We start from the raw sequence: 24,909 nt of genomic DNA, 5'->3' as shown, positions 1-24,909 counted from the left end.
ACAGGTTATCTCTTCAATAAGTAGTCTAGGAGATGTTGGAAAATGAAATGAAGAAATCAGCGTATGGGGTATATTTAGGAAACTTCTAACTTCTGCTCTTTGTACTTAATGGCATTTTGCTGCATCAATAACTTATTACGTGTGCAAGTGCAGAGTCTGCTTCTGCACAGGAGGCACGATCAGCCGACGGCACGGCGCTGCGCCTGCAGAGCCACAGGCAGGGCTGGAAACCTCCTCCAGACCAGATGAAGACTTGTTCCTAGGGCAGATGCCGGACGGAGCCCCAGCCTGGAATTAGGCAAGGAGGACGCACCTCTCCATCTGCCGAACTCTGACGGCAAAGCACAGCTTTCGGTGCCTGAACTGACATCTCCCCAGCCAGGACCACGCGTGCCCCGAGAGGCAGACCAGCCTCAGCAAGAGGCTGAAGGCAAAGGCTAGCTTCCGCTCTCGTGTCAAAACCTGCGCACGGGTAAGACTACACACTTTATGACCGGTGTAAAACAGCAGATTTCCTCCAGCTGGTGCTATTTCAGCTTGCTGTTGCTGAGCAACAGGGATATTTTGGCAGTACCGTAAAGAAAACATATGAAGAGAAGAGAAAAACAACAAAAGATGAAGGCTATGTCTCAGCCGTTAGAAAGAATTTGTACGTCACTCAGAATTAATTCTTCATTTTACGCTATCCAGAGAATTCATTTTTCCCATCACCCCACGCAAAATAACAGTTATTGGGTAATTTGACATATATATCAGTCGGAATATCATGCTTTTCCCCATTATCATTCATAAAGCAGTCATTGCTAACGGGACTAACTTATCTTATTATCGAAACTCTTCCTTTTTTTTTTTTTCTGTACATCAAATAAATGCTATTCGAGTCACAACCTTTTTTCAAGCCCTCTTTTTGCTTTCTCATTTTTGGCACACAAGTGATATCAGACTCCTAAGAAACATTTCTGTTGAGCGGGAGCTTTGGGGTTCTTTCCTGGACTAATTCCCTCCCAGTGCCAGGATAATATATAGCAAAAGAGATGTCACTGTGTTTAAGATTTCTAATAATAATAATAATAATTATTATTATGATAATGATAATTTATTTTTTAAAAAAACATCCCACAACACCAAACCACTTGAAAACATCTGCTTGGAATCAGATTTTACTCAAAAGTCTAGTTCAAATGAACTGCCCGCTGCCATTTCTTAAGCCACTCTCATTGCTTCTGTCTGATGTGCGAAATGCTCTGCAAGACTCCCAGTTCCATGTCAAGCAATTGCCCCAGTCTCCACCTTTTGACGCTGGAGTGTCTCCTGCCGCCCAGCGCTTTCTGCTGTGGTTCAGCTGCCCAGCAGCCCTGGCTGCAGCCACACACCTCGTAGTTTGCGGTCGGAGGTAAGGGGAGGGAACGCGTGAATGACAAGACAAGAGATCACGGGATGCTGAGCAGGGACCAGCAGATTTTTGTCAGCAGAGCCCACTCCTCTCCTTTCCCAAAGCCGTGCTGCCTCTTCGCGGAGCCCAGGGCATGTTGACAGCACCAGCAGCAGTACCAAGACATGGGCTACAGCCCTCAATTCCCCTTCCCCCAGCAAACCAGTATCCGGGCAAGTGTGGAAGAGGCCAATATTTAGCCATGCAATGAAGATGCTACACCCTTGATGACGCTGAACTGGGAGGAGGAAACATTCAGCCCAGGTTACCCGAGGACCAGACCCAGGAGTCGGTTGCAGAAGCAGGACCAAAACAAGAGGTATGGGAACAGCACATTATCATTTTAGATGCTCAAATCTGGGCACATGCAACAATACAATCTCCTTTATCTTATCCTCCAGGACTGTTGCGGGGTTTGTTTGGTTTCACCGTGTTGTACATGAAATATAAACAGCATAAAATATGCTTGTGTTGATAATTATCTCATCTTTTGAATCTTGACATTTAGTGTAAAGGGTAGAATCGACACACAATTTGGCCATATCTGGGAATAATTCACCCGCTAAGAAAGATACTAGTCACGAGGAAGCCGGGCTGTGCATTCAAAAGAAATATTTTATTATTTTCCCCTTCCTCAGAGTCTAAGCATTGCCAAAACCACTACGGCAAGTGAATCGTTAGACACAAATGCACACCTTTCTGATGTTTTCTCTTTGTCTTGCTGTGGAAACCTGCCTTCAGGTGGTAAGGCCTTTTTTGTTGCCAGCAGTTCAGCTTACTCAAGATTTTGAAAGAGATGGGGAAACAGTATAACTCTCAAAGCAAATACAACCAAATAACTTAAGACCCTCACTCTGCTTATTCTCAAAGGCACAGATAGACCAAGGTAATTGGTTTCCCATGCACAGGAAAGTATTTAAACAGGAGTTAGAAGCCTTAATATTTCATAGATTTGGACCAGAAGACTTGGGCTTAGGTCCCAAAAGGCTACGTCCATGCTGGTAAACGAAAAGGCGGAGGTGCTGGCACACAGACACCCAGCCTGCTCGACTCAGCATACATGCCCTGGCACAGCCCCAGCCTTTGTCAACCAGCATCCCCCAGACCTCGCCTAGACACCGCTCAGCAAGCAGCATGGACCTCTTGGCTCCTCAGCACGTCCTACACCAGCTAATATTTAGAGACGTTGCACTTGCAAAGGTGCTCTGAAGGTTAAATTACCTACCTTGAGGTTGAGCCCTCCTGGCTTGCTATTGCATTTCAATGTGAAGACAGACAAATTTGCTGCATAGCGTTCCTGCGCCTTTCATCAGCGAGAGCCCTTCCACGCCTAACTGTTTGCAAGCGCAGCCTCCTTGTCCTGCACGGCTGGGGTTTAGCTCCTGCGCCGTGGGGCTGCTGCCAACCCCGCCTCAACCATCAGGGCCAAAGATGGCCTGGGCACACACAAGGGGTAGACCGCAGGGGACAGCAGTGTTGAAGCCCTGCCCCTTGCCTGACACAACTACTCACCTGGGGCAGAAAGAAGAGCAGAAATAAAGAGGGAGAGGGAACACAAGTAGCTCTGCGACTGGGTGGTTCTGGGCATCACCCAGAGGTACCACTGAAGAAGGATGCCACCGACAACCAGCAAAAGGGAGGCTGAAAGGGCAAACGTGTGACAGAGGAGCTCATGTTGCTTCATTCATGCTCGTGCTATGGCAAGAGCCTCAGAGACTGGGGCAACAAGATCCAGTCTGAGACCGGATCAGATCCTGCCCGTAATACCAGTATTTCCAACTGCTCTAGGCAGCGACACAGCTTGGAATCTGGCCCCAAATGCCGAGCATATTCAACCACCATGAGAAGGATCTCTCACAACAACTTCAAATGCTTAGAAGCGAGCAACAAATTCAACCCTGTGATCAAACAGAAGTACCTGCGTGGGAGAATATGGCTCAGTTGCAACTGTAACATCAGAGCAATTGCTTCCACTTTTAGGACCAGTGAGGTCAATGAGATTTTTTTTTTTTTTTTTGAGTAAAATAAAACCACATATGCACATGATTGCAAGATTGGGAGTTCAAATGCAAACACCTTCTAGGAAAATCTCTATGTTCCTTTCTTTTGCCACCCGTGAAAATATATAGATTAAAAAATTAGATGGGAACCATGGGCTTGGAAAACTGACAAATTCAGCTCACTTTAGATTAAACATTCTTGGATCAGTCATCAGTTTAATCAGATAAGGCTGAGATCAGTGGGAGGTTTAAGATCAGATTTGTTAATTAGTATGTTTAAAGAAGTAATACAAGGAAAAGCGTGCCCCTTCGGTGCACTGGGAAAGAAGGATTTTTTCAAGTGGAATTTTCCAGCAAACAGTCCCTGTGTCTCAGCCATAAAGAAGCTATAAAACACATTGTACTATATAGTTTTGGAGGAGGAGGATGGGATACTCATCCTGAAGAAAATCAGCTGCTCCAGACTCCATTGCTGCACAATGGATTTGCTCCAGGTGAAGGCACTACTCATAGTACTACACTACTCATAGTACTACACTGACTATGGTCTCGTACCACATCGACATACCAAAGTGTAGGGAAACCCAGCAGTGTAGTTTTCAACTTTATAGAAAACCTTTTGATGGTATCTTAACAATAAGTGGGATTTTTTTATTTTTAAAGAAATTAAATTAAAGGAATTAAGGGTCACCTTTCTCTCTCCGAGCTTTCTTTTCTATTAAAGGGCCATTCCAATAATCTCATGCTACCTTCCCTTTCCATATTTGCTGCTTATGAGACACAGGAAGAGTGGGCTATTTAAAGAGATAACAAAACTTGAAAACAGCTTCTAAGAAACAGAGAGGGAAGTTACAAACTGATGTGAATAGAAGTAACCTCCCTGCTCTCTTCCTGCACTGTCATTGCAAGGTGTACTGGAATTCACTCTCGGCACAGGGTGGGATTTTCTGCCCTGGTGGCAAGTTACATTCTGCATGTGTATTGTAAAGGTTGCAATGTCTATGAAAGGCCCTACACATGCCAGTCAAATGTGCAGGGCAAGACAATTACACATGTCAAGAAAAAAGAACAGGAAAGAGCAGATACATCCCCAGATTTCAGGAAAAATGGTTCAGAACACTAGTGAACGACAAGTTTAACAGCCTGACTACCATTAAGGATCTGTGCATAAAGCTCTCAGACTTATACTGTAAAAAAATCAGGATGGGAACATGACTTTGCACTGAACACCCTGCATTAGAATCCAACATACATGCATCTGACTACACACACACTGGGCAAACCATAAGCGTTTTTCGTTCTCATCTCTAAAAGGAAGATACACCGAACTCTTCTTCAACTTGCCTTGCCTGCCTTTAACCGTCAGATTTCTCTGTGGTCAGGTGACCCTTGAATCCTGCTGCGCTCTCTGTGATAACAGTGCCTGGCACTCACCAGACGCTGCCCTAGTAAGGCCCAGATATGCCTCGTTTGACTTCCGAGCCTCTTGGTGAAATGCGAGACTTTGGAGTCTGGTAGCCACAAACATTTCATGTTTCTTTCACAGAGAGGAAGAGAGGGAGAGAGAGTGGGGGAGAGAGAGAGATTCAAGGCAGAGAAGCATTTTAGTAATTCTATGATAATACAACCCTTTCTGAAAGAGCTAGCTAAGTAGGAGCAACCTATCTTTCTCTGTTGACCACAGAAGGGGCTGAGGGCAACTAGATGCCCACCTTAATGACAATCAAGTTAGGTGGGACAAATCTGGGCTTTAAGTGTAGATCCACAAGTGGTCTACATTCACAGTGAAACAGCTCCCAAGAGGTACCACATGACTCTATATTGGCTAACAGCCAGCTTAAGCCTAAATTTGGCAGGGCCTGTTGGGATAGGACAAGTGGTAATGGTTGTAAACTGAAAGAGGATAGACTTAGACTAGATATGAGGAAGAAATTTTTCACAATGAGGGTGGTGAAACCCTGGCCCAGGTTGCCCAGAGGGGCTGTAGATGCCCCATCCCTGGCAACATCCCAGGTCAGGCTGGACGGGGCTCTGAGCACCCTGATCTAGTTGCAGATGTCCCTGCTCACTGCCAGGGAGTTGGACTAGATGGTCCTTATGGGTCCCTTCCAACCCAAAGATCCTATAATTCTATGAAATTCAAGAATAGATCCTCAAAAACCCTTGCCTAACTGTGCTCTACCCATAAAGTATCCAGAAGACCACATATTAAGAAAACTAAATTTAGGTGTCTACATGTTAGCATATACATGTGTTTTAAGTGTCCTACTCTAGTCAATGAAGATCAAATCAACGCAATCCATGGAGTCCAGACAGCCGGCCTAATGTGGGGGGCAATTTTAGGGTGTGCTGAATCACTCGACCCCATGGACAACATTGACTAGAACTACACTGATCTTAACAAAAGCCTGGATGACCACTCATGCACATACAGCAACAAATAAGTTTGTCATCTTGGGAGATGACCCCACCCACACGCACACATCCAGAACCATCTGCATCCTGAGCCACTCATGCCTGGCCAATAACTCTCTTGAACAAAGTGCTCCTTCCACTTGACTGAAGGATCAGGAAGCATGAGCATCTCAGAGCATGCTCACAGACCCACACACACAAGAGAAGGAAGAAGTGGTGTTCTGGTCTCTGTCCTGACTTGTACCTGTATTCAGCACCGTACCACACAGACATATACTACCCTTATCTACCTTGCTATATGCTCTAATTACCTCATGTTATGGATTCACTTGAACAGAGACCAAAGTCTTTACCCTACTGTGTCATGAGTACTGGAAAACTACTGAGAAAACATGAAATAGCTTAGTAGCCTAATTCTAGATAGTATCTCAAGGAATGGGCAAAGGCTCTGAGGGACTTTTGCCACATCTTCCCCAAAGCCTTCCTGCTGGGTAGTCCAGGAAGCTCCCTGCGCACCATGATGCTCTCTTGGCTCCCTGGTCATGCCAATGTATCATGAACAAAGCATTTGGAGGCCAAGAGGTGGACCAGCGAGGATCCCAGCATTTCTGCCCTTCTGGGAACTGAGCCTTCATGTGATAAGTAGCACCACAATCTAAGGAGTTGGATCCTATGGAGGAGAGCAGTTTTGTTTCAGGTTGTAATTCTGAACCCTGGTTTCCCACACAAAGGAGAGAGGGAGGTGGAAAATCATGTTACTTTGGAGAAAGCAGGAGCATCATTTGTAAGTGGAAAATACCTATTCTCTAAATAAAGCTGGTAGTGGGTATTTATTACTCTTCAAAAAACAGAATGAATTACACAAAATATGACATTTTCTGGGGTTTAACATTTCATGGGTGAAACAAATACAACATTGATTTGTTTGTTTTGCGATGCTAAAACACAAATAGAACTCTCAGCAAGCAGTCAAGGGGCATCTGTATAAGACCTCTTCACTGCTAGTCTCTAGAAATTCTGTCACCTCATCTGCCAGCCCTAGTGAACCGGTCACTCATCTTATTAGCCATCCTGATGCTCAACACCTTTTCTGTAGGTAAAAAAGGTAGATGAGGTTTTGTTAGTGATGACAAACAGGCCACATAAGTAGCAGCTTGTGTTACGTCTGTCTCCCCTGACCTGGACCTTCTCTTGTCTGCATGACAAGAAAGTAAGAAAACCTCTTGTATCTGGAATTGCTATATATTTTTCACTACACATTCCCAGCTCATCCCCATCTTCCCTTTGCTCTCTGTTGTTTTCCTCTACTCACATGACAGAGAACACCTACAGCAAGTGGCAGCATCTGACAGAAAATGCACGATCCTCAGCCACCTCCTGCTGCCTGAAATGTCCTGGCTTTACATGCCTGGCTCTCAGCCAGAGGAAGATAGAACCCCTCCCTGCGTTCATGCACTCCCTGCACACAAAGCAGCAGTTTTCATCTCAGTAGGAAGATCCAGAATGATAACCCCCTTGACATATCTCTCCGATTCACTTCAGCACAACCCAACAGATCACTTATCTTCAACTTGCCCTTATCTAAACTGCATGGGTGACTCAACCCTACCTATGCACAGAGTATCTTCAAAATACAAACTCTCCCACCCCGGAGAGAGAAATCCCACTTAACAGCAAGTGTTGTGTGGTAGTGGCTTAGCAACCAGATGCACCTCTGTGTGTAACTTTTCTGCCAGGCACTGTGAGCAGCTAGCCAGCTTGCTACGTGTAATAAACCCAAGTTTTATGCAAGAGACAACGAATACAATAATTTGGAAGAACTATGTCCAGGACAAACTACAAGTCCAAAAAAAAAAAAAAAAATCCCCCAAGGGGATATTGAACTGCTGTCCTTTGCCCCAGGAAACCCTTCCCTTTTTGGCCATCCCACCATGAATGGCTCTGAGCCTTCGCTCCCTTCTCCATTTCCATTCCTGGCTTACTTGCAGTGTGTTGTTGGTGATGGACATGGTCACCAACCCCTCTGGGGAAGCATTCTAGCTTCTCCAGCACCACCATACACTTTGAACTCACTAACCCTTGAATATCCTTATCCACAACACCCTCCAGTTGCTACCAGATCTTGTTCTGGGGCTCCCTGCAGCCACGTTCCCGCCACAGCAGTCTCCTTCCATAGGCATCCATGAGCAGGACCCTCGCTGGAGTTCACTCAACCCTTGCTGCCCTCAGCAGCTTGCTGGAAAGTACATACCATTCACTTCTCTCCTGAAACACCTAAAGGCACAGGATTTCATCTCCATGGGGTGGAGAATGATGAAAGATGTGACCTGGCAAGAGAGTCCACAGCATCAGAGACTCTCTCCGTCCAGGTACAAGAGCAGCATTCCCAGAGGGCTACGACAGCAACAAAACTATTACAGAGGCATTCAGTAAAGGTTTCATGCGGGCAGATTACATTCCATTTGATCACCCTTCATCCACACGATACAGATGACACTGCTTGATTACATTAGTTTAACTGGAAAAGACCAAAAAAATGGATACAGGAAAGAGAGGATCCACGCAGCAGTGCAGGAGATGGACCAGCCCATCCAAAACATAGTGGGGATTTTACGTAAAGGGGAGCATGAGAGTACATTTAGCCAAACCATGAGACAACTTTGGATGAATTTGCCACATTATAATTTTTTTATTTTCCTAAGCCAAAGCTGAAAGCTGAGACAAAGCAGAGAAGAATTAGATTAGTTTTGAAAGGTCAAATGCCCACTAACATACCAAACGATACCCGTTGTGAATCAAAAGTCATGCTGGGGATTAAGAGCAGAATAGCAGGAACAGAGCAGAAAAGGAGACCTATCCTTATCCCTGAGATGTTTGCAGATGTGCTGAACAGAAGAGGATGGGTATCACAGAAATAAGTTACATCAAATGTGATTGGGAAATGGGCTCGGCTAGACTGAGACATCCAGAATTTCTCCACTGAATACCAAAAGCTTTTTTCTTTAGTACAAAAATGTTTATTGTTTTATATTTTGCCTGCAAAAATATATTCTCTCTTCCAGAAGAGAATCTTTCCCCTGACTGATACCTCCTGGAAGCTGAAGTTGTCTCTCATTTTCAGCACAAGCAAGGCTCGGGAGCAGCAAGTGCCAAAAGAAGGAATTACGCAAGAGGGATGCAGCATCCATAGCTCCATCCTAAACTCTGCTGGGACCTCGTGGAACGGTCCTTCTCAGCAAGCCTAACCAGCCATTAGCTCCTTTCCAGTGTAGCTGAAAATCACAGCTGTAAGCATTTCGCGGCCTCCCAGGGTGGCAATTCTGCAAACAAGCAGGAATCCACAAGACTCGCGCAGACCAGCCAGGCAAAACCAGAGCCACCCTTCAAGCTACAGCACATGGCAGGCCAAGGACTTTTGAAGCCTACGATAGCAGAGGAGGAATGTCAGCAAGAATGCCATGCAGGAAAGGCACATTGTCCTACAACAATCCTTCTCCCAGAGGAGGCCGCTAACCTGTGTGTTGCAGATTTACGTAATAGAGCTAAGGAGGTAACAGAGGCCCCATTTGTGATGTGACCGATAATCACGCCGGCGAGCTCTGCACGTTCATTTGTTCCATTGTCCTTTCAAAGAATGATGGCTATTTGTAAGACTTGCAGAAACGTGTGCTTTCAGATGGAGCTGTGGGCAAGCGATGAAAGAAATGCACCCAAACAGCTCTGACTTCAGACATGTGGGGTTGTTCATGTGCTCCTCAAATACGCATAGCCAGATTTCTCCTGATCATGGGAGAGGTAACCGCATACCCGTGCTGCTTTCAAACGTGTCACGAAGCCATCCAGGATTTAAGTTCTTCTGGGAACCCATCCAAAAGCATTCAAAGGATAACTGAGAATTGTCTATACGCTCAGAGAAAAAGGGCCAAAGGCCTGATTATTCAAAATAATCAAGCCTGACAGGGAAATAAGTGATTGCACCTCAGAGGGTGCACATGTCTGTTCTACCTTCCCTGGCTAAATCATGGACTAATCTTTCTATAGTATGACTATTTGTAACAAAATAATGTCTTCTGCCTGCAGGAACTTGGCTCCGTTTCATCAACGGATGAAGGCTGGATCAAAACCTGCCTGTACGGCAGCACTGGCACAGGCTGCCCAGAGAGGTGGTCAATGCCCCATCCCTGGAAACATCCCAGGTCAGGCTGGACGGGGCTCTGAGCAACCTGCTCTGGTTGCAGATGTCCCTGCTCACTGCAGGCGGTTGGACTAGATGGTCTTGAAAGGTCCCTTCCAACCCAAAGATTCCATGATTCTATGACAGTCACCTGCAGACTACTCCTTGAAAGTCTACCTGTGGACAGCCTTAGACACCCAGCTCCCTCACAGAAACAGAAACTTCCTTCCCCCTCTTACTGCTGGAAACTACAGCATGGGCAATCTAGGGTCACGTATTTTTAACTCTTTAGGTACATAAGGACATGCTGCAACAAGGCACAGTGATTTTCAAACACACCAAGATAAGCTCACACACAGCCCAGCAGATTGTGGAAACCCCAGGAAGAGTTTGCCTTCAGGGACTGCAGAGCCTCTCTAGTTAAATTGGCTAAGGTCTTTAAGGACATCACATGAGAAGCAGAGATTTGTGAGAAACCCGTCTGTCCCGCCTGCCAAGAAGTGCCATTAACTGCTTATTCCATTCATCATGTCCACTCCTAACCAGCACGTTCCCTTCCCCACCTGCTTTACCCGATTCCCAGCTTTAGACTACAAGTATTTTATTTACGCTGCAACATGACCAAATTTCATCTTGCTGATGTCCTGACTCCATCTTACTGTGCTTTAAGGCAACCTCTTTGCAAAAGGGACCATGATCAAAGGTCACAATCCATAAAGGGGGGTTAAGACTGGAGAGAAGAGAAATGACTGTATGGAAATATCCACCTCAAAGAAGGGACATCCTCCCCTCATCTCCCAGGTTCTGCTGTTCTCTGACACCGTAGCATCATCTTTGCCCAGCCCCAAGTTGCATCTCTTCTTCACCCCACTTTCCCACTATGCTTCCTCAACTTCCCACATTTTGCTACCTCTGTGTAAAGCAGTGTCCATCCTCTGGTGCAACTTCATTTTCTAATCTTGCCTGGACAGGAACACTGAGCTTTCAACAAGGTCCTCCATGTGAGTCAACAGCCACTTGGTTGTGAGCAGGGTGTATTAAGTGATGTAAATTGATCTATTGTTTGCTTCAACCCCGTGTGTGGTGAGAATTGATAAGAACAATGCACTCCCCGTAACACTTCTCCTCCACATTATCAGCCTCTGATCTTAATCCCAGGAGTCAATGTCATAATCCGTCACCGTTAACGAGTGTGAGCTCCCCTAGGCAGGGGCCTTATCTCACTTGGTATCTAAAGAGCCATACCGGGCTATAGCAATAGTGCCATTAAGTAAAGGTTACATTGGCCTGAAAGTGTTAGCACTGGCTGGTTGGAAACACTTCTATGTTATCAGAGACCAGAGGAAGCAAAAGTAAATCCCTTTATATGCGACAACTCGCATGTCTCTTCCTGGCACTTCCACTGCTGGGACATTCCGACCCAGCAGATCCCAGTATCAACACCACAGAAAGAGAAATTGCCAGCTTTGGGCACCTACCAACACAGACGCACGCAAGTGTCGCGGTTGGAAGGCAGGATTGAGCATGCTGGAGACGTGCTGAAAACAGATTGCCATTTATTGCCACTAAACGTTCCATTTACTACCAGAAATGTTTCCTGAGGTGAAAGTAAAGAGTAAACACACAGGCAGTAATACTTTATCAGTACGTCCTATTTAGCCCTGTTGCCTGCATCGATCAAAATATCACACCCATTGAGCAAACTGAATTCTAGAACAACCCCAAATAAGATAAAACAGCAGCAAAATCCCGTCTTGATCCTGCCTACTGGGGAACCCCTGCCACAGACAGTAAAGGTGATTCCTTCTTCTGGCTCTTCCAGGGACAGGTCCCTCCATCAGGGCAAGGAAAGTTGCCACCTTCATCTCACCCAATTCCTGTCCCAGCTGGAAAGAAGCTGATCTTGCACTGACAAGCTCTGCCAAGAATTCAAGTAAATGTCTCCTCTTTCAATAGTACCTACACTGCCTGCCCTTCATATAGGTCATGAGCTACCTACAAAAATTATTTGCAGTAGTCCATTTAAAGGCAAAGGTGTCCACAATGCCCTTAAAACACTCTTGCCTCTGCCTATGACTCAGCTGCAGATTTAACTGTAGCGTAGACAACCTTGGGACAAACCGGTCAAGGCTGTCAAAAATATTGCCTCCAGACACAGTTCACTGGAAAGAGGGATCACTCAGCCTCAGCTGTGTATTACCTCAAACAGCTTGGCTTCACGTCTGCAACTTACCTTCCGTCCCACGCTTGCCCAGTGTGGCTGGGCAAGGACTGCAGGCGCTGTGCCTTCCCTCACTCCTTCCTGCCACACATGGTAACACAGAACCTAGGTCAAATCCAAGTCTGGGAATTCAGTTAAGGAGCAAATGGGTTTAAAAAAAAAAAAAAAAAAATCTATGTTATACTAGAAGTTATATACCACGTCAGATTAGGTGGTGCAATGGTCTCCTCTGGCCATTCAACCCATTCTTGAAAGCCATCACTTTCAAACACATATTGGGCTATATTTAAGAGCGAGCATGATGGCAAGGATTTCCATGCAGGATGGAAAACCTGTGGTTGACACAGGTGGGTGAGCTGAGGAGCAGTCAAAGCACTTCTGGAGCTGTACAGCAGCCGATAATGCCAAGAAGAGAAATTCAGCTGAATTTTGCCAGTGACCAAGGTGAAACGGCTGAACAGTCCAGGCCTTAATCACATTTCAGATGCATGACAGCTTGGGGCACCAAGGTTAAAAAAACAACAACAATAAAAACCACAAGAAAAAAACCAAATCGCCACCACCATTACGGTTACATTTTGCATTTGGACCAATGAAGTGCTATAGGCTGTCAGACATTAGGAAGGACAAAGGGCAACAGAATGGTATGTTTCTTGGAGAAAGTTCCACACTAAACGTCAGTCTAGCGAGGCTGGGTGCAGGATCTCAGGCAAGGCAGAGTGTGAGTAAAAACGACAGGTACAGAGGTATTCTCCAGAGGCACATCCCAGGTCAGGTTGGACGGGGCTCTGAGCAACCTGATCTAGCTGAAGATGTCCCTGATCATTCCCAGGGGTTGGACTAGATGGCCTTTAAAGGTCTCTTCCAACCCAAACTATTCTATGATTCTAGAGAGGTGCGTTTCTATTCATTGCCACAGATTTAAGTCTAAGTGCTTTTGAATCTGCTTTAAGTCTGCAAAGCGAGATAGCACAGAGAAGCCCCATTGCTTCACTGGCCAAGAGTATTGTGTTAAGGGAAAGTTCAGGACCCACTTCAGATATCGCGTGGACTGATGGATATAAGCAGCCCACACTCCTTCCCAAGCTTCAGCGTAAGGGAGTGCATCTCTCATCCCAGAGAAGTACTACGAAATCCACAGCTAAAAGGAGCATAAATCTCTTAAATCACCAGCTGTGCTCATTCAGCAGGGAAAGACAGAGCACATAAATCTTCACAGGCTCACTTTCCGTAGGAAGGATGGGCAGGGACTTCTTTTCTGGTGGCATTTCCAGTGCCTTTAATCAGACATGTCATTTGGATTAGGCTAAAGGGCTGGTTTAGTGTCTCTGTTTTGGCACCTGGCTCACCCCCTTGCTCAGGCTAATCCCAGCATCCCACAGAGACCAGACCTTCAGAGCTTATTTGGAGGACAGGATGACCAGGGTAGGGGAGGTCAGTCAGTGGTTGGGTAAGCTTACACGGGTCCAAGGCGCTGGGTTCAGTCTTAAGACTTTCCACTGCTCTCATTAAGGAAGTCCATATATATCCCTTGTGAGCCAAAGGTCACTTAGGCTTGCCATTCTGAACGGCCACACCAGGCATTTCAGGGCAAAGCAGTGATGAAATCAGGTGTATCTACAGTGTTGGTTAAGCTTGGGACCAAGCCCAGTGCTGAGATGAAACAACTCCACTGTTTATTATAGGCTTGCAGAGTTTACAATTGCCCTGTCATGAGCTCTGTTGCTGCCTGGAGAAGGCAGGCACTAGCACTATCATGGCCCCAGGCTCATTCTCTCAATGGCTTTCACCTACCTTGGTACGGGCAAAGTTGAGCCTGTCCACAGGCTTTTCCCAAACCCAGTTCTTCCCGGTCATAGCAGAGTCTTTGTACAGGCAGCAGGAGGGATAGAAACGTACAGGTCTGGGAGATCAGACCTGTTCTTCATCTCAATGCATGGACATGACTGCAGAAGTCAACAGACAACAAGTTACTAGAGATATTGCTTCCTTTTCCTTCTTCCATCCATGATGCTCTGCCCATAATCAGATGCAAGCTATGTTTTTCACACAGTGAAATACGCATTTAACTTTCTTTAGCTGACGTTCAGCAGAGGCAACAAGGGCTCCCCAGCACCTCTGTTGCTGCTCCATCAATTCACCGCTGCAGCTTTGGTGACAGAACAGCCCAAAACCTTGCAGCCATGATATGGCAAGCAGGAGAGTTTCCCAGGTCAGGAGCATTTGTAAGGGGCTAAGCAAACACCACAGGCGATCGAACCTGTAGACTTTCAAATTGGATCAGCAGGAACTTGACACAGTGGTGACTATGCCCTGCAGCAGCACTCGGTGCCAGGAGGTAAGATCAGTGTCACCTACGGGAATGGTGCCCAGCTTTTACACTCTCCAACCCTCCCACCCCTTCAACTTCCCTTGCGTGGTAGCTGTACCTGCTGATTTTTTTTCTCCCTCCAGCTCGGTGAGGATGAAGCGGACGCACAGGGGAGATCAGCAGCCCGCAGCCGCTCCCCGAGAAGCTCAGCACGGCTCAGCTTTCTCCTGCTCAGCTGGCAGAGACCAGGCAGAGGGAAAATTCCTCTGGCCTCCCAGCTTCACCTCCCAGCTACTTCACAGACCCAATCCCTTCAGGGAAGAGTGCCAGATTTGACAAAACAGAAGGCTTTTGCGTCAAACATGTGCAGATTGTCATACTCAGAGGACAGGATTTGCACATGCCAGTGAAGTAATTGAAGTAGAAAACCTTGGAGCTGGAATTAAGACCCAAAGGGAGGGAAGGGAAACAACCAGCTTCACTCTGGTCCTTGAATAAGCAGATGCATCATCAGCACAGGTACAGACACACAGAAAAACTCATTGCTTACGTCCTCAGCAACAAACCTGGGACCAGGAGGCACAAGCTCTGCCATGCTCATCTCCAGCTCCGTCTTGCAACCTGGGCGCACATCACCGCCCTGCTCAGATCACAGCGGTTTAATACAGTGGTCAGTGGAGAAGCATGCAAGGTGGCACGGAGCAGCTTCTGACAAGTCCAAGGGGCTCAGGCAACAAGCTGCTGCCTGCCAACGCGCGTGGTGCAAGGGGTATCGCTGAACAGAGGGTCCATCTGCTAAGAAAGCATCCTGGCATGCTTCTGGGTCACCCTGCAAATTTTGTCAACCATCCATCACAAAACGCTGCGGGGATTTCTCAGGGAATTAGGAGATGAACACTCCACAAGAGACTAACCTCTAGAAAAAGTCAGCCAACTAGGAAAGGTTAAAAGAAGCTGGGAAATGCTGCAGGCCCAGATACCAAGATACAGCCACTGACCACCTTAACCAGTTTATTTCAACATCATTCTCTCCTTCTTCTGTGCTTTCTCCATCAGATCATGCTTTTAAATTGCAACCTATATGGTACGGCATATAATTCCCTACAGTGCCATTAACACACAGCTGCTGTAATTAAAGCAGCACCCAGACACCATACATCTCTCACCTTTTTCAGTGCCTCACGAAGCCGTCACCTGGACTCAGGGCAGACAGAGGAGGTGAAGTCCAGGGACCAAAGGCTGATGTTGGCCTTCAAAAGCCCAGGACTGCTATTAACAGGACCAGACGCAGCCATAAAGGCGATGGGAACATGAGATCTTCCCCTTAACTTGCCAAAGAGCACACCATGAACTGGCCACACCACTGGCTGAAAATTTGCCGCTGGCCTACATTCAATTGCTACTTACTTGTATTTACAGGTTCCTCTAGTTTTTATTTACAGGTTCTTTTTATTTAAACGGGTTCATCCATTTTCTGAGTGGGAAAACCTACGACTTCCCATTCTCTTCTCTTTCTCCAGATCCCAGGTATTTTCATAGCAGAAGCAAGCACCAGCAACTGGGGTGTCTCTGGGACCAGATCCGTGATTGCTGCTTCTATACAAGCACTGAGGGAAGATATTAGTAAAGCAGCATAACAACTGCTGTCATTACGTACAGCCCTTAAAAAAAGATTTACAAGGAAGAAAACCAGTATTTATGAGTATGTAAGGCATGCTGGTTTAGGTGTTGGACCAGAAGCAGCCTTCCTTCCAGTAATCTTAGATACTATTCAAGCACAGAACTGGAAGAAAAGGTCACAGGTAACAGAGTCTGTGGATCATATAGCTATGGATGTTTTTGTTCACAAGATTTTTTTGGTTGATTCAAATAGTTTGCAAACATTTTCAGCTATCTTGTTTAAAATGCAGAGCTGAAAATGTAAAATTCTTCATTGCAAATAGCTAACTCATGATCTGGAAAGAACGTCAGTCTAGAGATAAAACTCAAAGGATTCATACTTCTGCACTGATTTACCAGATATTTGTCTAGGAGATGCTCGTGTAAAACAGTAGAGAGGGAGAGGTCCATACTAAGTGTTAACTGCAGCTATTCATTTATGCTTCACCGTAACAACATGTTTTTAGCATGGATTTCACTTCAATTGTTTACTTTAACCCACTGAGTCCCACTGTGCCCTGAGTGGTGAAATGTTTAAAGACAGTCACAACACCAAAAAGTTTACATCGCAAATAGATAAATCATACAGTATATGGAGGAAAATGGAGAAGGTAGACAGAACAGAAGAGGTATATTACACAAATGGGATAAGGATGCAGGTCTCTTATTCGCCGTTTCCACCACTCGTACCCTCAGGTTTCTCTCCTGCCAGCAGCATGTATTACTTTTTGTAGCTATTAAGGACAGATTTGTGTTTGCAAAGTACTTAGAGCACTGTGCCCTGATCCTCCTGCTCTGGGAGGACATACATCGGGACCGAGCCAAGCTCTAAGTCATTAGTTGAAATTATACCACCCTCTGCTGAGTAGCAACAGGTCCAAGCCACTGTAAATAATAGCTAAGTACTCTCAGAGCCTCCTCCAAAAAGTCTGGGAAAACAGAAATCCCTCCCTTCACAGCCACTCTAACTTTGACCAGAACAAAGAAAGGGTTCAGAAAGCAATGAACACACTTAACGCAACCAAATCCCCAAGCCCCTCCCTTGGGAGCTATTGCAGAGCAAGTTAAGAAGGGAAAATACGCAGAGAATTTAAGGAGAGGAGGTGAGGAGCAGAGGGGAGCCCTGGCATCGCTGCTGGGGGAAGGCACCGGCCCTTGGTACAGGGAAAGTGGCAGCAGCTACGAAGCAGCAGCATCTTACATTGGCTCTGGGAGCCCTCCAGTGGCTACGCACCCATCGCTGCCTACTATAGGAACCGTGTGGGTGCTGCCGTCCCCAAATGGGAGAGAGGCAGCAGGACCCTACAGGGGAGTAGCTGCCCAGATGAGAAGAGGGAGCCGGACATCAGCCCTTTGTCCGGTCTGAAGCAAAAGCAGCAAACCTCGATCTAAGCCCCGACAGGGAATACCCCCTCCAAGGTTAAACTTAACAACGTCACAGGATCACGGTGTGGGAGATGAGGTGGCGGGGAGCACGGTCAGCTCTCCACAATCCCCGAGCTCCGCAGATTAGCAAACTGCACAACAAGTTTGCTAAAGCTAAACCCAGAAGAAAAGAGCAAGCATTTGCCCACGGATTCTGGGCAAAAGCTGGAGCTAAGCTTATTTCAAACACAGGTTAAGGAAGAGAATGACTTGCAACTCATCGGGGTCACGGGAGTCCCGGCAGAGCAGGGTACCAGAGCCCTCTTCCACCGCTGAACCTTGGCACAAGTGCTCAGATGATTTTTGAAAGAAGAGGACGGGTTTTTTACACCTAGGAATGACAACAACCAGTGAGCACAAGGGGTCAAACACAGCTGGCTTGCAGACTCCAGGCTCAGGAGGATGAACTACCTCAAGCCAGGAGAGCAAGGGTCTGCCTTGCCACTGCCTCTGGCAGACTGCAAGGACCTCCTCCAGACCAGTGAGTTGGTAGCACTTGAAAGCTTGTCCCCTCTTGCACCATCACACACATGGAGTGGGTGTTTGCAACCCCAATCTACAGTCCCCTTCCTTTAGCTGGAAAGTGGTAATGCTCCGATTCCCTCTGTTATATTTTTCACATGACTGACCACAAAACTATTAATATCTGAATCCAGAGCTGGTTCAGCTAGACAGCTCATTCCCTCCAAGGAGAGAGAAACCACAACTTCTTCCATCCCTGGAAAAACCTTTCGTGACTGCAAGACCAGCAGTTCAGATGTAGTAGAGACGGTTCTGGTTTGCTGATACACCTCAGTGGAGAACATCAACCAGCATGAAAGAGTTTGGCTTGTTTCTTCTGTGCCTCCTTCGCATCTCCAGGAAGGGTGAGTTCTGAGCTCGCTACGAACCCCTGTCTGATCAGGGCTTTTCTTCTCACTCTAGTTGAAGTGCCAGGGGAATTGCTTGGTACAGTAAACTCTTCAAGAATTGCACCATCCATTGTGCTGCTTAAAGGGATCTTGCAATTCCAGATGGATGTGAGAATATTGGAAAAACTCAAAGGCTTGATTCTGCAATTGTCAGAGAGGTCTTTGCCTTGGGTTTTGGAGGGGTTTTTTTTTGCATTTTTTGCTTTTTTGACTTGTGCAAGGAGTTCATCTTCATCTAACTTTTCCCCTGCATTGTCAGTCGGATGCAGCATTTCTATCACCACTCAGAAGTGCTGTGTTGTGTTCCGAGGAGTTATTATGCAGCGGACACAATTTACTCCACTTCCACTGAGCACTTAAGCTCACATTTAACTTCAAGTATGCACTTCAGTTCCATTCAAGTCAATGGGATTTGCTTAGATATACTGCCAAACAGTGTTTGCTAGAGCACGGCTGTTATCTGCAGTGGTCTCCAGCTCTTGATCTCATTACTGTGCTTGTGATTTCAAATCCTTTCCACTGACAACTAGCAGATACACCGACCTGACAGCTCCTTTCAGGAGTTCTCTCGTCTAAGGTCTGTAGCTATTTGCCGATGAACTTCAATCACATGAAGAAATGGAGGCTGGATAGTAGCAAGAAGCAGCCATGGAAGACTCCCATGGTGAAGCTTTACGGTTAAGGTTAAATTAAACACAAGATGCTGACAACTCCCTCCACTCATAACCGAGGCAAACTGTGTTTCCACAGAAAAAGGCAGAGCTGGTAACATTAGAAGCACTTATTTTTAACATTATTTCTCACGTGGAAGGCAAGGGGATGCTTCCATGCTAAAAATAATGTCCGTTGCTTAAGATTTTTTTAAAAATGCAAACCAGAAAGGTGGCACAGAAAAGCAAATCACGTACTCAAAAGCACATCATCTGCAGTTCTCCAAAAGTAAGGGTCACAATGTCATGATGTAAAATAAACAAAATAACATGAAATAAAATAGAAAGGAATAGCATTTTCTGTTTTCACTGCCAGGTCTTTGCAGTCAGAGTCCATGAGCTTCCTGGAGCTCCTGTGGCCACGTAGCCTTGTATGTTAGATTACCTAGGCTGCAAAAGGCACTCATAAAGCTATAAGGAACGGCAAGGCAGCCCAACTCCAGCTCTTAGAAACCAAAACACTGGCTTGGCGCCGATTCCAGGGAACTAACCTAACGGCAGAGAACCGGTCCCGCGTTGGCCTTTGTCCATTGTGCAGCGCACAATAAGTTAATACCAGCTGCACCAACGCTGAGGTATCTGTCAAATATTATGGAAAACAGATATATGAACAAGCAACAAATCAGAGTTTACTCGATTAACCCCACAGCTGAATGCCCACAGACCACAGTGAAGCCAGCTAGACCAGGGATGGGAGGCAGTTCTTTAGAGGACACCTATACATTTTTTGCAGTTATTCTCAGGTATTGAGGCGAAAGCTCCCGATTTAATCAAGCCATCAAGCGAGTTTTAAAAGACGGGAACATAGCCACAGACATTTCTGAAGCCACAATCTGCTGCTACAGCTGTTGCAGTTAGCAAGCCAGGGGATAGATACAGATATCTATATGGAAAGTACTGCCTGCAGGTGTTATTTGTTGATGCTGTTGGTTCCTGGGGAAGGGAAACAGATGAGAACTGGAGTTTTCCCTAAATACTTCCAAGGTGGAGAGTGTCTGTTCAGGTGAATGCTGCTTTCATCACTGGGCAGAAACAATCAGACTGGGTCTAGAGGCAATAAGGTCCAGCTCCCCAGACTGCACTAGGATTTACTGGGACCTCCTGTGGGCAGGAGAACAAAATCCCAATCTTTTGTGACATCTCAGCTGGAAAGCTCGGCGTTTCCCCTGCCGTGACACCAGGACAAGGCCTGTCTAGGAAGGTACTGGCAGGTAGAGTCCACACGGTGACAACCTGCTCTGCTAACGGGGAGATGCTTTCTCTTCTGTCAAGGGCATCCTCCCTCCTACGGCAGGAGCTGACACGGGGAACCTGCCTGTTCTCACCAGCCCTTTTAAGAGGAGGATCTCCAAGTCTTTATTCAGATCCTGTCGCAGCTTACGAATAAGACACTACTTTGTGATGACAGCAGCACTGATCATTAGAAACATCAGCTGTTGCTGCCTTCCCCAGGGGTAATGCAGCCCCCAGCTGATCAGCGTAACAAATACGATAAGGTGGGAGTGTGTGTGCACACACACGCAAATGGCTGCTGCACTTACTGCATTTCAGTGCTTAAAGCCACCAGATCTCTGAATAAAAAAAAAAAAGCTAAAGTTTTGCATTTAAGGAAAAAAAAAAAAGAAGCCTGTTCCTCCAAGCGCATAAATGCCTGCTAAAAGCAAAAGACTGTGTTACACAGCTTAAGGTACTATTGTTCACTTGGCAAACAAGAGGCCTGCTTAGGAATTAAATCACTTGTAACATGAGCTAGTCAGTCCCCTTAGCTCTGCTGCAGACTGGTACCAAATCCAGCCACAGTAATTCACAATCACCTGCAAGTCCTCAGCAAGAACACCAAGTAGCACAGGGCCCACCACGGGAACAGAGCATGTATTTTCTCACCAACACCACAGCCGATGCAGGAAGGATGCCCAATTTCCCTCTTAAAGCACCCCAGAGAAATCAGTCTCGATAATATCTTTTTGCTTCTAGGTGTGCAGTCCAACGGCTGGTCCGTCCACGTCCCGTCCGATGTTACTGGTGAACTTGGGAAGATGGTTATCCTGCCCTGTACTTTCACACACCCCTACAAAACATTTGACAGGACCCTCACTGCCATTTGGAGGATCAAGGAACCTTACAACGGCACGATAGTTTTCAAGTGCGTTAGTCAGGGTGCCAGCGAGCTCTGTAAGACCGCCATCAGCTACAAAAACAAATACAAACTGCTTGGCAACCCCCGGCACAAGGACCTTTCCATCAGGATTGACAATCTGACCTGGAGTGACAGCGAGAGATACTTTTGCCGGGTAGAGCTGTCCGGAGATATCCACGACAAGTATGAAAGCAGGAATGGGATAAAGCTGCATTTGATTGGTAAGAGGGCACGAGAGCCAAAGGAGGCAAAGCCACCCCACGGGGAAGCGAGAGCCACAAGATGTGGAAACAGCTGAGATGGTAACAGAAGTTGGTCTGAGACGGTCTTCCAAAGGGTTGGCTTCTCCAGCTCTGTGGATAGTTTATAACATTTGGGCAGGGAATACTCACTGCCTTCCACAGTCTTCTGGTACGAGGTGATGAGCGCAACGCGGGGACGGGAATAGGAACAAAATGGGTAAGGAAATAGCCAGGCCCTGGGGTAAGAGCCAGCCAAGTTCTGGGCAACCCTCTTTGTCCCTGCAGCACAGGATCTGTGCAGGCAGCAGAGAGGCGGGCTGGGGTCAGCAGCCCATGGGGTGGGCTTAAAGACATTCTCTTCATCAAAATCTAAACTGGGGGCTGACAACATGTTAGCAAACGTAAGCACAAGAAGGCCTGGAGGGTAACAGGGGATTGGAAAACCAAGATACTTGGTATACACAAGCTGTAAGTCCAAACTCCTCTGGAGCGGGAAACATTAAGGTACCAACAGCCTGGAAAACCATCTCGGATCAACAAATATCAAATGCTAATCCCATCTCCCAGGGCGCGCTGGCAGATCAGGGGAGTGCTGGGAGACCCAGGTGGCCTCGGGAACAGAGTCAGACGTTACCTGCGAGTGCCAAGGTGCCACGTGGTGGACGATTTTGCTTGTGAAGTGAAACTGCCTTACACCTGCTGTGCACTGGGGGTGTCCAGATGGGACCCGAAGATGAGCTCAGGTACTGCTTGGGAAGCTCTGCGTAGTCGAGGCTCTCCTTCACTTGGAGCAGCTCCCAAGCACCCACACACACAGCATGACCAAGGCAGGATGGCAGCAAGATCCATCTCTCAGGGGCTGCCTGGAATTTAACACCAGAGGAAAGATAACATACACATATACAGCAGCCAGGCTGCACCCTGCTTTGGGAATGGACCCTGACAGTATGAATGGCAGGGGTTAAATAATGCTTAAAAGGTTAATTCAAACACCAAAACACACAGACACATGACACACGACTAACATTTCTTGTGGATCTGTCCTCCAGCCTCAAACACCTCCTGCATTACAGAGACAAGGGGAAGATATGCTGTAAGTGGTTGCAAGCTATATATTTGTTGTCTAGCCTGACAAAAAATGAAATCAATATTGAACTACTGCCTTTGCTCTGTGAGGACACTCATTTAGTTCCCTTCAGTTTTCACAATGCCTTTAGAAACCAAATGCATTAAGTAGGTCAACAAGCCCAAGAGGAGAGGATTGATGGGCAGGACAAGCTTGGTCATATCAGCTATACTTCCTCAGTAGACCAGACCAAAGATGACGTGTTCAACAGCGCATCTCAACATTTTGCATCCCCCAAATGATTTTTACCACTGTTCATTCAGTCACACAATCCCATATGCTACAAATACAGGATAAAAAAACAGTGGCCCTACCTTGGTATTGGTGTGCTACCCCAAAGCAATCAGTAACCTACACCAGCTGTTGGATGGTCACTACATGGTTAGAGAAACACATCAAAAATAGGTTGTAGCAAGGAGTGTAAGTGTTCCCTGACAATAATTTGCCAAATCTGGCAAGTATCAGGCACCAAGCAAAGGGCTCACACAAACAGATCCATCCACGTACTCTGGAGGTCAAAGGAACAGCACAAGGTGCTTGCAGGAGAGCACCGTCATTGCCTTGTCCAGGATCATGTGCAGATGCAGCCAGTCGGGGAAGGTCACCTGCACCTGCACCTACGGCATGGACAGCACTGGGCTGCGATTCACGGTGCAACTGCAGAAAGCAACCCATCTTCACGGTCGATTGCCCTGCCTTCTCCCACCATGGAAGGTCACGACAGCTGAAGTTGACCAAAGCTCAGAAAACTGTGTAAGGCATTACAGGGATAAAACACAGAATACAGATCCTTGCACCCAGGCTTTGCTGGGTGAATCCCTTTGCTCCTCTATCCAATATAGGCAGGGTGGGGAAATCTAGGGAAAGAAAGTGCCAAGAAAAACAAGGAAGGGGAGGTTTGATCCCAACGTTACCCTGAGATAACACGCTGAGGGTCCACCAAGGCCAAGAGTTCATTCCAAGTGTTTTGCGTTAGACCTGCCTTTGAAGCCTGATGCACTTTCCCTCCCTGTTGTGATTTCTGCAGCTGCCCCCAGGATCATCAACATCACCGTCAGCTCCAACGGGGATCGCACCTTCCAGGCACGCTGCACTGCCGAGGGGGAGCCAGCGCCCGCTCTGACCTGGACCGGACCGCCCTACAGCAACCTCACCTCCACCACCAGCATGAACCATCGTGTCACCAAGGAGCTCCGGTACCTGACCCATGATGGAAAATACACCTGTACTGCTGTCAACAGCCACGGGAGAGCAGAGGGGACTGTGTACTTCTATAAATTCAAAGTATCCAACAGCTCCTTCTTCCTAATCCTGATCTTTGTCCCACTGGGAATTAAAGTACTTGTTTTGCTGGTGATACTGGGCTTCACCGTTTTCTCGAGAGGAGGTATGTATTGCTATTTGCCATGGTAGTCTTCCTCCATCAGATTGGGAACCAGTGTGGGATGTGGCAGATAAAATAAGGCAGGAGGGGTTGGTTTGGGGGGGGGGGTTTTAATGTTTATATGATCTTCCACATTAGGAGAAAGGCATTTCTAATGGGAAATGTAAGAACAAGTAAGAGGGACCTCCCCGCTGGCCAGCCGGAGCCTGCAGACCGGAGGTCTGCTTCGGGAAGGGACCTTTGAAAAACAGAGGGAGCAGGAATTTCCCAGTGCCCCAGGAGAAAGGTTAATAAACTAACAGATGAGCAATTAGCAGAGAACCCACTGCCTACACAACCAGATTTTTAATTTTTTTTTTTTTTTCTTGAAGCAGACTAATTACTATGTCTTTCCCTGGAGCCCGTGGGCAGGATTTACCTTTGCTGCATCCCACACAACAGTTTAATCTCCTGGGGTGGGCATCCTTGTTTTACAGACCCGTCCCCTCTCAGCCCCCCAGGCCTCACTACCCAGGCACTTCCCCATCATTAGTGAAATCCCATCAGCCAGCTGCGCCAGGCCCACAACAGCAGGGAAACCCCAGCTCGTAGGAGAGGAGAATCACCTCATGGACTGCAGGATGAGACCTCCCAAGATGACCAGAGGCCACTGGCTCCCAGCCCACCATCCCTGCTGTGCGATGGCACAGGGAGGAGGGGACCAGGAGGGACTCCGAGCTCTCCGTCTCTAGGCTGGATGAGATGTCATGTCACTGTCACTCA

At 46.9% G+C, this 24,909-nt stretch overlaps 1 protein-coding gene across 1 annotated transcript; it reads left to right on the top strand.

Annotated features, from left to right (window-relative positions):
• Positions 1-18,451: 18,451 nt before the first annotated feature.
• Positions 18,452-24,909, top strand: SIGLEC15 (sialic acid binding Ig like lectin 15; the record flags this gene model as incomplete). Its single annotated transcript, XM_082012859.1, has 3 exons — positions 18,452-18,503; positions 21,233-21,616; positions 23,791-24,909. The coding sequence occupies 3 exons, from the start codon at positions 18,452-18,454 to the stop codon at positions 24,174-24,176; spliced, it is 822 nt and encodes a 273-aa protein (XP_081868985.1). The 3' UTR covers positions 24,177-24,909.

This window comes from Phaethon aethereus, assembly GCF_964289735.1.
Source record: "Phaethon aethereus genome assembly, chromosome: Z".
In the NCBI taxonomy this organism is placed as follows: Eukaryota; Metazoa; Chordata; class Aves; order Phaethontiformes; family Phaethontidae; genus Phaethon; species Phaethon aethereus.
Note: the sequence above shows the minus strand (reverse complement) of the source record. Positions and strands in the feature narration are given on the sequence as shown.